Consider the following 14,546-nt stretch of genomic DNA (forward strand, 5'->3'; position numbering starts at 1 on the left):
GTCTAGGATTTCAATGTTGAAAGGAGTCTGTTTAGTCAAAGAAAATCTACAGTTTACCTTTATGATCCTTTTTGACCATCCATTGAATCCAAAGTAGTAATTGGCCAATTCTTGGCACCTGGAGCTGCTTAGGGCAAGGGCATTAAGTTCAACTGCCTTACGTCTGGTGCCCAGACAAACCTAAAGACCTAAGAGGCCTAAAAATATCACAACCTGACACAGAGACTTATTTTGGGTACACCTGAGATTTATCAATACCAATTTGATAAGAGTCGTTGTGAAGATTAAATAGGACCACAGTTTAAGCAATGAGTTCATAGGAAGCCCAAAATAAATATTACTTTTAAATCAATACTTTTCTGTATCACTTTCAGGGCCCCTGATTAATCAGAAGGTTTCCCTGACCTCTGGTGGTGAAGGTGATGATGAAAGCAACCAAGGAAGTCCTGCAGAAGCCTATTATAGGCTTGAGGGTAAGCAAAGGAAGTAAATTGTTTTAGTCCTGTCATCCTGTAGCTCCTGCCCGAGAATATGAACTGAAGGGGAGATAAGATGGACCTGCCACTGAAATAGGACCTGAATCTGTAGCAGCCCCGCTCCCCAAGTTACTAACCCCTGTGAGAAGGAACACACATACCTCTATACATTTTATAAGCAACTAAATTAGCATTCTTTTAGCATCATCTGCATTAGCAAGCTTCTTTGAGAGTCCAAGTATCTCGTGTTAACTCTCTAAATAACTTACACATTACTCACAACATTGTAAAATGAGTATAACTTAATCAACAAAATTAAAAAAATAAAATTTAAAAATTTAAAAAATAACTTACACATTACTGTGGATTTCTTACGTTGCTAGTTTTATGTCTCTATTTCAACTTTAGATAGGATGTATAGAAATATATTCAAAGAAATTTAAATAATACAAGTAAAGTCAAAGCATTATTCTTTTTTCTTTTTTCATTCAGCCTCCTTGCCCACAAGACGGGAGGACGTGGTTAACTCCAAAAAAACATGGGCACAGACTAAGAGGCAGACAAGAAAATCATTACAAGTCTCTGCCCAGGGAAGGCAACAGTGCCAGTTGTCTCCTTAAGGATATGCACAGGATGGTTCTTCCCTCACCAGGGGACCAGTCCTAGGGGTCCAATCTCCTGCTCCAGGAGCTAGGTGGTAGCAGAGCCAGCCTTAGGCTGGGTCCCACCCCTGGCTGGGCTCCTGGGGCTGGCCTAGGCTTCGAGTGGGCTCCCTGGGGGAAGTGGAACCAGCAGAGGAAGCCCCTGCTAGGGGAAGACCATGAAGAGAGAAGGAAGCCGCCCTAGCCCTGGTCCCCATCATTCCATGCTTCCCCCTGGTCTAGATCAATCTGACCTGGGCTGACCCTCCCTGCCCCACCCCGGCCCACGCCTTCAGAAGGCTGGCCTAGGGGGGCCCCTGTGTGAGGCACTGGCCTCAAGACCTGATTCTGTAAGATGCTGACAAAAGAAAAAGTAGACATCGAGGCAACAGGAGAGGAACAAAGTAGCCAACACTGGAAGGGACTCAAGACACTAGGACAACCCCATCCCCTACCACTGGGGCACTGGAGCCCCAAAAGCCTGCTGGGCCCTCCAAAACTGTAACAGTCCCTAGAGACCTGGACCTGCCCCTCTCTTCACAAAGATCTTTCTCATCAGGGCCTCCTCATCTCCTGCTGGGTGGGGAAGGGGCCCAGCAGACAATGGGGGAACAATCCTTCAGTCCTGCCCTTCCTCAATGCCTCCCCAATGCACTCCCCTCAGGTTCCTGGGTCTCTCCCTCTCTGTAAAGCACACCACAAACACATCACTGTTCTGAGCAAACAGCACCTCGCTCACTTCTCAAGACCTGTCCTTAGTCCCACTACTCAATGACGGCCCCTAGCCCCTTCTGCCTCTCTATTCCACACCAGCAGGTCTCACCCTGCTCCTATTCTAATTCACGCTATGAAGCCAGCTACTCTGCACCCCTCACCTCCAATGGCAACAGACCAGCTCCATGCCGCACCTGAACACCACAGCTGTCCCCAGTCACTCCCCACTCTGCACTCCCATCACTCCGACACACTCCCACCTGCCACCACTAACCACTTGGCCCAGCGGAGCTCTGTAACTTTCCCCTTTACTCTGCCTCCACCATTCTCTTCCTCATACCCCATCACCCTTCCTCCACACGCAGTACCCCAACCCCTTGACCCCTGCAGTCCCAGGGTCCAGGCGCTACTGACCAACGTGCCCAGGCCACGGGAGGCCGCGCCTAACGCGGGAACCAGGGGCCTCTGGGTTCAGTCCATGGTTGGGTACAAGGCTGGGGTGGGTGGGGGCGGGGCCTGACCAGGGCTCGCGCCTCCTCAGCGGCAGCCGCGGTTCCGCCCGCCGCCGGCTCCTCGGCAGTTGCCGCTTGGCCCGGGGGAAGCTGGAGGCCGTCGCCGCCTGCCCCTCCCCACCTCGGGCCGCCCCAAGCGAGGGGGGAGTTCGGGGGTTGGGGGGTCTCTGCCGGGCGCGCCTGGGCAGCGCACCGTCTGCCTCCCGCCGCCGGAGGGGCGGGCGGGGGGGAGGGGAATCACAGCACGCCGGAACCGCCTCGCCGCCCCGGCGCGCGCGAGGGGGACATCACTGGACCCACAGCACCGAGGCAACACGGGCCGACCCTTCCCCTCTCCACCCTCCCGCGCAGAGGCAGGCAGGGCGCGGCGCGCGTGCGGCCCCTCCGTTCCCCGAGCTCTGGAATACTTCCTCCCTTCCTCGCAGCTCAGGCGGGTAAAGGCTGTGGCCCGTTCGCCTCAGCTGCGCTGCGCACGCGCAGTGAGGTTCCCCGTGAGCGCCTGCGTTCCTTCTTAAACTGAGAGATGCCGCGGGAACGGAGGAGCTGAATGAGAGCTGACTGGACAGCGGAAGCAACACCGGCCCGCTAGACCCCAATGAAGCCAGACCGGAGAGCCCGAATGGGGCCAGGCGGGCCGGTCTGAAAGTCTGCATTTTCATCCCAGCGGAAACCGCCGGCCCCGCCGCGGGCAGCGGCTGCTGCGATGGCAGTCGCGGCGGCGGCGGAGGAGAGACGCGTGAGGGAGGTCGCGGCGCGTGGGCTGGGCGCCCGGTGGGCGGCGAGCCTCCGGGCCGGAGCCTGGGCGACCTGTGGCGCCGGGGAGCCCTCAGGTGGGAGGGAGCCGGGAACGCGGGCTCGAGGGGTGCCAGATGGAAAGTCTCCGGAGGGCGGAGGCCGCGCCTTTCTCCGCCCCCGAGGGAGCGGCTAAGCCTTTTATGCAGCAGGCGCTCAATACGTTTATTTACCGAAATGTAGTTGTGAGCATCTTTTCGTGGCTCAGCCTCACAATCTTCTCCCCAGGCTCAGTGTTCCTTCCCTTTTGGTCGTTCCATTGCCTGCCTCAATACCTTGCCGTGATTCAGGGGTTCCACTTGGTTTGTGGAATCAGAATTCGAGGGCACGGGCCTGGGAGTCTTGTGTTTTAACAGCCTCTCAAAGTAGTTGACTGGCTAGCTTTTTAGAACGACTGTTCAACAAATGTTTGTGAGCCTTCTTAGTGCCAGATTTCATTCCTGGCAATGAAGTCCCTGCTTGATTGATTATAATTTTTTGCTCCCCTCTTTTTTCTTTCTTTTTTGTCTTATACTTGGATTTTCTTCCACGATGGGGAGTCCCAGGCATTGTTCTAGGCACTGGAGAAGAAACAGCAATGGATGAAAACTGAAAAAATCCCTGCCTTTTTGGAGGTTATGTTCTAATAGCAGAGGCAGAAGATAAAGTTCAAGTTTGTTAGTGAAGGGCTGAAGAGAAAAAAAATAAAGGCATTTGAGAAAGGGAGATAAGTGTGTGTAGAGGTATGGTCTGTGAAATTTTTCATAGGGTTGCAAGCATAGGCTTACTGAGAATACTCAGTTTGGTAAATGACTGTGGACCTAACAAGTATCATTTGATTGCCAGACCACCTTTGGGTGCTTATGGGAGAGGTTACAGAATCTAGCTGAGAGATAGAGAAATACGACTGGGAAAACGCTGAACCGTGTGACAAGTTTCCTAGTCAGGAAAAGAGCCAGTCTAAGTGAGGTGGGGTTTGTTGGGCTCATAGGCCAGTAGTGGAGCAAATAGAAATCATTTGGACATTTCTGTTGTATAGTTTTGGGAAAGTTTAAGTTGACTTGACTCAAGGTCCAGTTCAGTCAGGGGGTATTCTGTGGTCTGGATTCAGTTTTGATTGTGTAGTTTCTTAAGGGGGTAGGGGGTCAAGAACAGTTTAGAAAAGTGGGGAAGAGATATTCTAAGAATATGAAATAGGATTTAATTATGACAGTCATGTTATTTTGTATTGATGCAAGTCTGTCTCTGGTCCCATGATTTCTGTAGTTCTGTGATTTTTCCTGCCCCCCCCCCCCATCAGCTTACCTTTTGCTGTTCTTGTCTTACTTGGTCTTTTCTTTTCAGCAAGTTGACTTTCTCTTCTTGGCAGTTCCATCTTCCCTTCCATGTCCAGCATGCAGTGCCGTTCTTTAATCTCCTTTTCTTTTCTGTCTCCAGCATTTGCTGTGGTAGCATTGAATCCCATTGTTTCCTCAGAGGGCCATGAAAACAAAGCATGCTGCAAGCTGTATAGTAACTACGAGGTGTGAGTGTCTGCCACCACAGGATATGAGAAACTCAGTGCTTGTGGGCATTTTGTCTTCCCTAGGTTCAGGTACAGGAAGACTCAGGTGACTCAGAAGTGGAGAATGAAGCAAAAGAAGATTTTCCACCTCAAAAGAAGCCAGTTTGGCTGGATAAAGAAGATGAAGATGAGGAGATGTAGGTTGCCTAAGTTTTTTCTTGGAATCTCTCCGGATACTTTAAAAGTGATTTTGCAGTTTTAAGAAAATTCTTTTTTTGAATATATGATTATGTGAAGATTTGAAGAATACTGGAAAAGTTATTCATAGTCCCAACCATTGTTAACATGTTGGCATACATCTCTCTCCTACGCCATATAGAAAAGCTATGAGCACAGTGTTTGGGGTCAGATGAGAGTTTGCCACCTAATTTGGCTAGTTCCTAGATCCTGGGCAAGTTTAGAACCTACCTTTTCTTGTTTGTAAAATGGAAATACAGTAGCTATATCAAGGATCTCAGGATTAAATGAAATAGTATATGTAGAGCTCTTAATGCAGTGTCTGAAATTGAGAAAAGGCTAAAAAAAAAAAAACCAGCTAGCATGCACAGTGTGTACTTTAATAGATGAGAATGTATTGTATTGCGAGCATTTTATTTTTCTTTTTAGTAAGTTGATATTGAGCATCTTTATGCATAAACTTTTCCCCATTCCTTAAATTATTAAGAAAGTTTCTTTGAGGTAGAGTTACTCAAAGAGCAGACAATTTTATGGTTCTTGGTAAAGACAGCCAGGTTGACCCCGAGGTTTTACCAGTTTACCTTCCCAAGGAAAGGTGTCCGTTCACTTCATTTTAAAAAATAAAGATTTACCTTTTTTCAGACTTTGTCAGTTTAATGGGTGGGAAATATCTACTTAATTTGTGTTGAGAAAACATTTTTTTTGTTAGTCATTGGTATTTCTTAGAAGTGTTTTCTATGATGTATTTATTTATTTGTCTACTGGAAACTGTTTCATTTTGATTTTTTATTTTTAAAATGAAAATTGTGTATATTTAAGGTATAGACTATGATGATTTGCTATAGAGGTAGAACATTTTTACTGTAGTCAAGCTATTTAGTATTTCATTTTTTTTTCAGTTACTATTTTTATTTGTGGTGAGAACACCTGAAATCTGCTACCTTAACGAATTATGAGTATACAATTCAGTATTGTTAAGTACAGGCATGCTGTACATTAGCTCTCTATCCTACATATGTGCAACTTTGTACCCTTTGACCAACAGCTCCCTATTTCCTACACCTCCTCACCCCTCCAACCATCATTCTGCTCTTTGGTTCTCTGTACTCTACTTTTTTCAGATTCCGCATTTAAGTGAGATCATGCAGTATTTTCCTTCCATGTCTGTTTTATTTCACTTAGCATAATATTCTCCAGGTTCATCCATGTTGTTTCAAATGGCGGGATAAGACTATTTGTTAATGATTTTAGTACATCAGTGCCTTATGTTTTGAGAATTTCAAACCTTTGTATGTCGCATTTATTGCACATTTTCTCCCAGCTTTTTGTTTGCCTTTTAATTTGATGTTGTCTGACACACAGAATGTTTAAGTGTTTATATAGTGAAATTTGTGAATCTTTTCTTTTGCTGTTGTTTTTAACAGTAAAAAGTTCTTCAGAGAGAGATATTAGCCTATATTTTTCTTTAATCAGTTTTTTAAAGTTTTTTTAAAAATGTTTTTAACTCTAATTTACTTGGAATTTATCTTGGTGAATGGCATAAGCTGTGTCTAGAGAAATCATTCTGAATTTGAAATATTAACTCTTCAAAGGATATACTAGATGATCTGAAATACTGGAGATTCTTTTTAGCTTGGGGAAGAATGGATAAGATGCATTGAGATGTTCCACATCTTACAAATCCTGACCTATATTGTTTGCTCAAAATACTAAAGGCAACAACTTTTATGTTGAATCTTTAAAAGTCACTTAAAGCATGCTGTTCTGTTTTTTATAGGGTTAACAGGATGAACGATCGTTTGCAGAAAGATATGATGAAAAATACTGCTGAAAGTAAACTTTCAAAAGATGAGCTACAAAAGAGACTTAAAGAAGAGTAAATGTCCTTTTCCATTTGTTTTAACAAGAGGTACTTGTAACCAGTAGCTTATTTTGATTTGCTCAGTCTTTGGCCATAACAGCTTCTTGGGTAGTCAGGTTTCCACTGAAACATTAAGCGCATTTGGAAGCATGATTCCGTTTTAGTATTGGGAAGGATGTACAAAAACTTTTTGGAAAAAAACTTGTAATCCCACCACCCACATATAATCAATAACACTCTTTTACTTACTTGTCCATTGGTATTTGGTAAACCATCTCTATTCCACAACTTCTAGGCTCTTTTAGTTGAACAGAGCTGGGAAATACATATTTTGAAATAATGATTTTATATTGATACTTTTAATTCAAACTTACAAATCTTTAAAAGCATTTTAAAATATTGTTTTTGTTTGTATTGAGAACATTTTTTATATTTCTTGCACTTTTAAAAAAGGTTTGTTGAGGTATAGTTTACATATAGTGAAATTCACCCTTTTGAAGTATCAGTCAGTGAATTTTGTTCAGCACATACAGTTATGTAAGCACCAGGACAGTTAACACATGGGATCAAGACACAGAATACTGCCCTCACCCAGAAGGTTTTCTTATACCCTGTGGTAGTCAGCCCTTCTCATCTTCTAACCCCTTTAGCCCCTGACAACAACTGATGTGTTTTCCGTTCTTGCAGATTTGCCCTTTCGAGAATGTTATATAAATACAATAATATAATATGTAGTCTTTTGAATCTGTTGAACCTACTTAGTGCATTTATTATTTCAGATATTTTCTAGCTTTAGGAAATCTTTCCAACTAGATCTTTTGTTTTGTTTAGTTCTTATTTTCCTTTTATGATTTCTTATGTTCATACTTCCTTTCAATACTTCCTTTCAGTGTTTGTATTAGCTATTTTAAAGTCCTTGTGTGCTAATTCTGTAAGGTCTGTCACTTCTGTGTTTCTACTGACTGCTTTTTCTCCTAGTTATGGCTCATGTTTTTCCACTTCTCTGCATATCTAGTAATTTTGACTGGATTCTGGGCAGCGTGAATGTTGTTCAGTGTCGATTTTGTTTTTTGCTTTTAGTGTTGAACTTTGCCTTGGCAGGCAGTTAATTGAGTCGGAGATCAGTTTGGTCTTTTCAAGATTTATTTTTAGCTTTCTTCTAGAGTAGCATTTATTCTAGGTTGGTTTAGCCCCATTATTAGGGTATGACCCTTCTGGGATCTCTTCTGAATGCCCTGAGTGTTCAATAAGGACCTTCCTTCTGACAGGTTGAACTCAAGTGTCTGAGGTGAGGTTCTGCGCAACTTACAGCTCCCTAGTAGTTCTTTACTTGATCTCACGGAATTTCATCCCATAAGAGTGCAGCTTAGTATTCTGCAGAAGTGTCTGTGGACCCCTATACAGAGATTTCTGGAGCTCTTTCTGCAGTTGACTGTCCCTCAAATTCCTGTTGTCTCACCTTCTTTCAAGTCTGATCTTTTTCTCCTTCGTTTTTGTCAGGGTCTTATAAAAATGCCCTGGGTTGGGGGGTGGTATTGCTCAGTGGTGGAGCACACGCTTACCGTGCACGAGGTCTTGGGTTCAGTTCCCAGTACCTCCATTAAAAAAGAAAAAAATTGCTTTGAGGCGAAAATCCCAGTGATGGCAGGGCTCACCTTATTTCCTTTCTTTTATGGATCATGGTCCTATGTTGCCTGTTGTCCAGTTTCTGAGAATAGTTTCGTATATTTTGTTCAGCTTTCTAGTTAGTTATGGCTAGTGGTCTTAGTTTGGTGGACTTGTCTGTATTTCTGTGTTAAACAGTGAAAATGACTGTTGGCGCTCTTCCATAGGCCAGCCCTGCAGAATGTAACTGTCATGCTTCTCTTGAGGTTACTTTTTCCTATGTGAAATGCTCCCATGTATTCAAAAGATATGTGGTACAGTTCTGTGTCTTTTACTCATCTAGTCATTTTTTTTTCAGACGTGCTCTGTTGTACTGTTGTGTGCTCTGTGTGCTGTAGCACTGATGTATAACTACAAAGAGACTTCTTTACTTAGTGCCAAGATCTGGTGTTTTGATATACGCAAACAAGGCAGCTATATAACTAGATGTAAATAATTAACAACAAGGATGTATCTAGGACTAGCTTAAATGGTTAGAAGTTCATGGCAGGCAAGTTGGGACTGCCTTGTGTGAGTAATCTTTCTGTTCTTAAAGATAATAACTTTTATGAAAGAGATTCTGTACATAACTCTCAAGGGTGACCTGTCCTGTACTCTTTAAATGTATCAAGCTCTATGAAAATACAGTGGTTACTATAAAAAAATTTTTTTAATGTCTTTGCTTAGATTCCATCATGCCATGGGGGGAGTACCTGCCTGGGCAGAGACCAATAGATGGAAAACATCTTCAGATGGTGAGTGTTGACACTTCTGTTTAAGTTAATAAATAGATCCCTATTCCTGTTCTGTTGTGAATTTGAGCTTTCTTATGAGGCTCATTAATAGCTGGTGTTTGAAATATGTCTTTTTTTTTTAATGTCTGGTTTTATAGTCTACCATTCATCTGAGGGAAGCCCTTTCACAATAGTGTAAGGCTTTTAATACCGTATTATCCACTGTAAAGACAATAATGGATGAATTCTATGAGTTTTTTCCTTAACAGAACTATGTTGCATTATGGCATAGGGTTAAGTAAAAATGAATAGTAGTAGTATTTCTTGATTCAGAGCCCCTTCTGAAGACATACATGGCAGCTAATGTAGCTGTCCTCTAGGAAATGGAATGTCTTTCAAAGGAGTATATGTCACGTCAGACCCAGATGATTACTCACTTTATAAAAACCTGTCTTTAAACTCTAGATTTTAAGATTGTCTTATTCCAAAACTGTTTTCTGCTTTTTTGATCTTTGACTTTAGATATTTTAAATATGGATGATTTGGCCAAGATCTGATTTGAGTGCTTGGAGTTATAAATTTTAGAGTTGGAATTGACCTTGAAATTCTTGAGGAACTCTAGAGTATATCTTCCCATTTAATGAAGGAGCTCCTTTCTTAGCATCTTTGATACCTGATGAACTTCTATTTGATTTCCACCGTTACCTCTCCCTCCTTTCTCCCCACCACTGTCAGTCCTCATGGTGTTCAAGAATAGGGAGACCTTACAAAGAGCCAGTTGTTTTATATAATTCTGTTAGAAAACTCTGTTTGTTATTAAGTAGAAATTTACCTTCTGGTTTCTGACCAGATACTTTTAGAGGTTGAGGGACTCTTTGTGCTGTGGCCTGACACTGCAAGAACCTCTTCTGCAACATCTGTCAGATGATCATTTAGCCTCTGCTTAAATATTTCAAATAATGTTGTACTCTTTATTGGAGTATCTCTTCCCCTTCTCCTCTTTTCTTTAAGAACTAATTGTTCTAATTTTTTTTTTTTTTTTACTATTTTGAAATTAAATCTCCCTACATTCTGTAGTCCTACCTTTTGAAGAGGTATAATCTTACCTCTCTTTCATATAAACTGTTTGTTATTTGCAAAATGTCTTTCCAAGTTCATTTTTAAATATGTTAATCGTCTCTTGTCTTTTAACCTGTTTTTACATGACACAGTTTTCAATCCTTGGTCACCAATTTGCTCTCCTGGTTGAAATATAATTTTATTATCCATTTTAGAATGCTGCATTCATAGAACAACAACATTTTAGATCCGTGTAATTAAAGATAGGTTTATGCTCATTGTTGAAGCAGAAAACCTCCCAGATCCCAGGAGAATTTGTTTTATGTGAGTAAACATAAAACTGGGGTAGTGGGAAGGTGATGCTCTATTTCAGGGACCCAGGTTCACAGAGGTTCTGCCCTCTTCAGGCTGGGTCGTCCACAGTTGCCCGAGATGTGACTATAGGAGAAGAGAGCGGGGCTCACCAAGGGAGGTCTTCACTGGCCCGTCCTGGTGGTGGTGCATGATACTTTCACCTGCGCTTTATTGGCCAGAACTCAGTCACGAGGCCACACTAACTGCATGGAATACCAAGAAATACAGTTTGTCTTTGTGCCCAGGAGAAAAAGGAAATGGATTAGGTCGACAGTGAGCCAGTCTGCTACCATCTGGGATATCAAGTCTAATACCTTAATGGTACAGATGAGGGGAGTCAGGTTCAAAAAGCTCGAAGCGACTTGTCCAGGGTGTATTTACTGGCAGAGTGGTGACTACCACCCCGCTTCACAGTTACCTCCAACATGTTGGTATTCTTACCTATAAATACTACACCGAGTATCTTTAAAAGAGAAGTACTTCCCCCTTTAAACATAATTATAATGCTTTCGTCATACACCTTCAGAAATCAGTAGTAATTTCTTAATATTATGGATTGTTTTATTGTTGCTGTTTTGTTAATTTAATCCTCCCTCCACTCCTGCCTCAGTCTTTTTAGTTTGCTTTGTGTTCTGCTTGGTCTTTATAGTGCTCTTTGAAGTTTTGTAAATTCTTGTCTATTATGTCTTCAAATACTGTTTTTGTTTTTTCTTTCCTTCTGGAATACTAGTTACACGTATGTTAAATTTAAAATATATATATATATATTCTGTGTTGTTTTCTGTGTTATTTGTCTTTTTGCTCTCTGTACTTCAGTCTGGATATTTTTTTTTTTCTGATCCTTTTTCCAGACCACTGATTCACTCTTCACGTAATTTTGATATTGTGTTAAAAACATCCAATTGGTGTTAATCTTAATTACTGTATTTTCCGTTCTAAAGTATCCATTTGGTTCTTTTTTTTAGATAGTCTAGTTCTCTGGCTCAGTTCTGAGTCTTATCTCTAATTATATTGAATATGTTAAACAAAAATTTTAAACATAAAATTATTTTTTATTATTATTTTTCCTTCCAGTTTTATTAAGCTATAATTGACATACAGCACTGTATTGTAAGTTTAAGGTATATAGCATGATGATAACATATATAGCATGATGATTACCACAATAAGTTCTGTGAACATCTGTCATCTCACATACATACAAAATTCAAGAAATAGAAAAGAAATATTTTTCCTCTTGATGAGAAGTCTGAAGATTTACTGTCTTAACAAGTTTCATATATAATGTACAGCAGAGTTATATTTATCATGTTGTACATTATATTCCTAGTAATTATTTATCCTATAACTGGAAGTTGTACCTTCTGACTGCCTTCATTCAGTTCCCCCTCACTTTACCCCCTAGCCTCTGGTAACCACAAGTCTGATCTCTTCTTCTATGAATTTTAAACATAATCTTTTTAAAGTTTGTGTCCGATAATTCCATTATCTAGATCTTCTATGAAAATTGTGTATTTTTCCTTAGGTTTCAGGTCAAGTTGCCGTACCTTGTCATTATTGACCTGGTTATGTTTCACTGGAGAACAATACTACTGATTAATTAGAGGTCTCGGACAGTGACGTCTTTGGCCAGAGGATCTGTGCATTTGTTTATGGGTAGGTGGCCAAGGAGCACTAGCAATCCCTGAGCATCTTATTCTAGTGAGGGAGTGTGAGGATTCAAAGCTGGGTTTCAGCTGCTGGGAGATTTTCTCATAATTCTTTGACTTCACCTTTAATTTTATGTTACTCTTTTGTGGCAACAATCCAAAGCCTACTGGTTTGCCAGACCATTTACCAACCTTAGAGGGCTTTGATGCTAGTTTTTGCCTCCTTAACCCTACAGGTGTTTTAAAAACTCTACTTAGCGTCTCAGCCTTCTTTCCTGGAACCATCAGTCATCTCCAGGGGAAAAGCAGCCCTGTTACCTCTCTTTGGAGTTCAGATACACGGTTTGCTGACTTTGAGCTCTCAGTCACCTAGAAGTTCTAGTTCTTTTCCATGTGAGTTGTTCAGCTAGATCTGCTGTTCACCCTGTTGCCAATTTTGCCACAATCTGAATTTCTCCTTTTAAATTAAATGCTGACTCTTATTACAACTTTATTTCATTTCATGTTGTTTCAGTCACCATCTGTGAATGTGTGTCTTTGGTTCCAGAGTTAGGCTTTGATTTTAACCATATATATTGAGGTCTTTGTCGTCATTTTCGTCTCCTTCAAATTTCTTTTGCTGTTTTACTTTTACCAATTGCAGGTTAAATAAAATGATTGAGGGTGGGAGACTGGGAGTTGAAGTTTTAGTTATAGATGTTTGGGGTAGGTAATGGCCATCTCATTGATTCTAAAGATCAGCCTGTGGGTTTATTTGACTTAGATGAAAGTGAAGAGGATGAAGATGATTTGTTGCAAAGGACTGGGAATTTCCTATCCACATCAGCCACTCCTCCTAAAGGAATCTTAAAAGTGAGAGTCAGTGAAACTGGACCTCTCTAGCTAATTACCTTTGAAATCCAATATGCTTCCCAGTTACAAATGTGTTGACTCCCTTTATCTGGGGGATTAAATGTGCTTGCTGTCATCTTGCCTTGATAAATATTTATGTTAGGTTTCTTCCTTTTGCAGAAGTGATGGATAAGATTAAATTATGTCCCCAGGAATCTTGGGAATCTGATTTGATTTCTCCTTTTGCATTTCTTGTCCTTTCTGTTGGTACCAGCCTAGTTTCTACTGCTGTCATCTCTCACCCAGTGCACTGCAGCTTTGTGACTAGACTCTCCATTTCCAAACTGCTCTTTCTACAGTAACCTGAGGGATCTTTGAAAAATAAAACAGCATGTTGTGTCACTTTTCACTACTCTGAAAATTTGTGAATTCCTTACCCCAGTCTACACTGCCTTTCACACGATCTGGCTTCTGCCTGCATCTTCATCACATTCCTTTCCTCTTATTCCTCACTCAGGCCACACAGGCCTTCTTTCTGTTTCTTGTACATGCCGACCCGTTTTTGCCTCTGAACTTTTGCTCTTACTCATTCTTCTGCTTGTCTGTTCTTCAGACACTGCCAGTGGCCAACTCATTCTTACCTTTCTGCTCAGATGACATCTAGAAATGTCTTTCCTGGCCATCCTATCTAAAGTGGCCTACTAGTTACCTTCTAATTCATCACTGTCTCTCTTGTTTATTGTGGTAACCAAGTGCGTACCCAGCACTTGCTTTGATTAAATATCAATGACCAGATTTCTCTCTGACACAGGTATTTTCCCCATTATAAAATGGTGGCATGTGTATTGGTGGAGAGGGGACCCTATTATGGTAAATTATTAGAGTGATTTTGTCTCCTCACCCTATGAAGATAATTCATTTAACTCCACATGGGGTGAATTCACCCCTGTTGAAAATGCAGTCACCATTTGTAAATTAATTACACATAAATAAAAAATAAGAATTAGTGAGTTCAAAAAAAACGTAATCACCATAAAAATTTAACTTCAGTGGTTTCAAACAAAACATATATATGATACTTTGTTTTCTATATAATTGAATTTTTAATGCAGAGGAGAAAACCTGTGAAAACAGAAATAACTGAAAGTAGTCCAAATGACGCATGAACTCATCACCGCTTTAAACTATCAACCACGTACCCTGAGAGGAGAACACAAGCAACTGCCAACCGGAGAACCATGGGGATGCCTACCCAGTGCCTCTTACCTCTGTACCATGAATGCACAGATGCCGGAGTAGGAGTTTTAAGTAAAATTTCTCTGGACATAAAAGTCTCCCAACCCGAATGGATGTATGTTGGGGAAGTAACTATATTCTAAGGCCTTAATGATTTAATCCCTTTCTTTGAAAGATGGTAAAAATGGATTCTTTTACAGCAGAATGACTTGCTGGTTGTTAGCAGAGCTGTGTTCTTCTGGTTACCATTCCAGTGCACTTTGTTCTGCATTGCGAACTACTTTATAATGTTTTTTCTTATGCTTTAAAGAAAATAATGTTAA

The 14,546-nt window shown here is 41.4% G+C and overlaps 2 protein-coding genes across 10 annotated transcripts in view; one reads left to right on the forward strand and one right to left on the reverse strand.

Moving 5' to 3' along the window:
• LOC116157877 (uncharacterized) overlaps positions 1 to 14,546 on the forward strand; it is a 696,771-nt gene that overhangs the window by 528,390 nt on the left and 153,835 nt on the right. Inside the window, exons 9-13 of the mRNA XM_064495094.1 lie at positions 4,703 to 4,815; positions 6,633 to 6,764; positions 9,048 to 9,115; positions 12,033 to 12,163; positions 14,100 to 14,338. Of these exons, the coding sequence (XP_064351164.1) occupies positions 4,703 to 4,815; positions 6,633 to 6,646 (127 nt within the window). The 3' untranslated portion in view covers positions 6,647 to 6,764; positions 9,048 to 9,115; positions 12,033 to 12,163; positions 14,100 to 14,338. The remainder of the gene's footprint in view (positions 1 to 4,702; positions 4,816 to 6,632; positions 6,765 to 9,047; positions 9,116 to 12,032; positions 12,164 to 14,099; positions 14,339 to 14,546) is intronic.
• Positions 1 to 14,546, reverse strand: part of LOC116157898 (leucine-rich repeat-containing protein 37A) — a 196,702-nt gene that overhangs the window by 43,005 nt on the left and 139,151 nt on the right. Inside the window, exon 1 of one of the 9 annotated variants that reach the window (XM_064495073.1) lies at positions 831 to 2,892. The exons of 7 other annotated variants lie outside the window; for them this stretch is intronic. The gene's annotated coding sequence lies outside the window, so the exon portion shown is untranslated. Of the gene's footprint in view, positions 1 to 57; positions 807 to 830; positions 2,893 to 14,546 lie in introns of those variants that run through there. One more of the 9 variants, XM_064495072.1, reaches the window with a different exon arrangement.

This window comes from Camelus dromedarius, chromosome 16 (assembly GCF_036321535.1).
Source record: "Camelus dromedarius isolate mCamDro1 chromosome 16, mCamDro1.pat, whole genome shotgun sequence".
Taxonomy (NCBI): Eukaryota; Metazoa; Chordata; class Mammalia; order Artiodactyla; family Camelidae; genus Camelus; species Camelus dromedarius.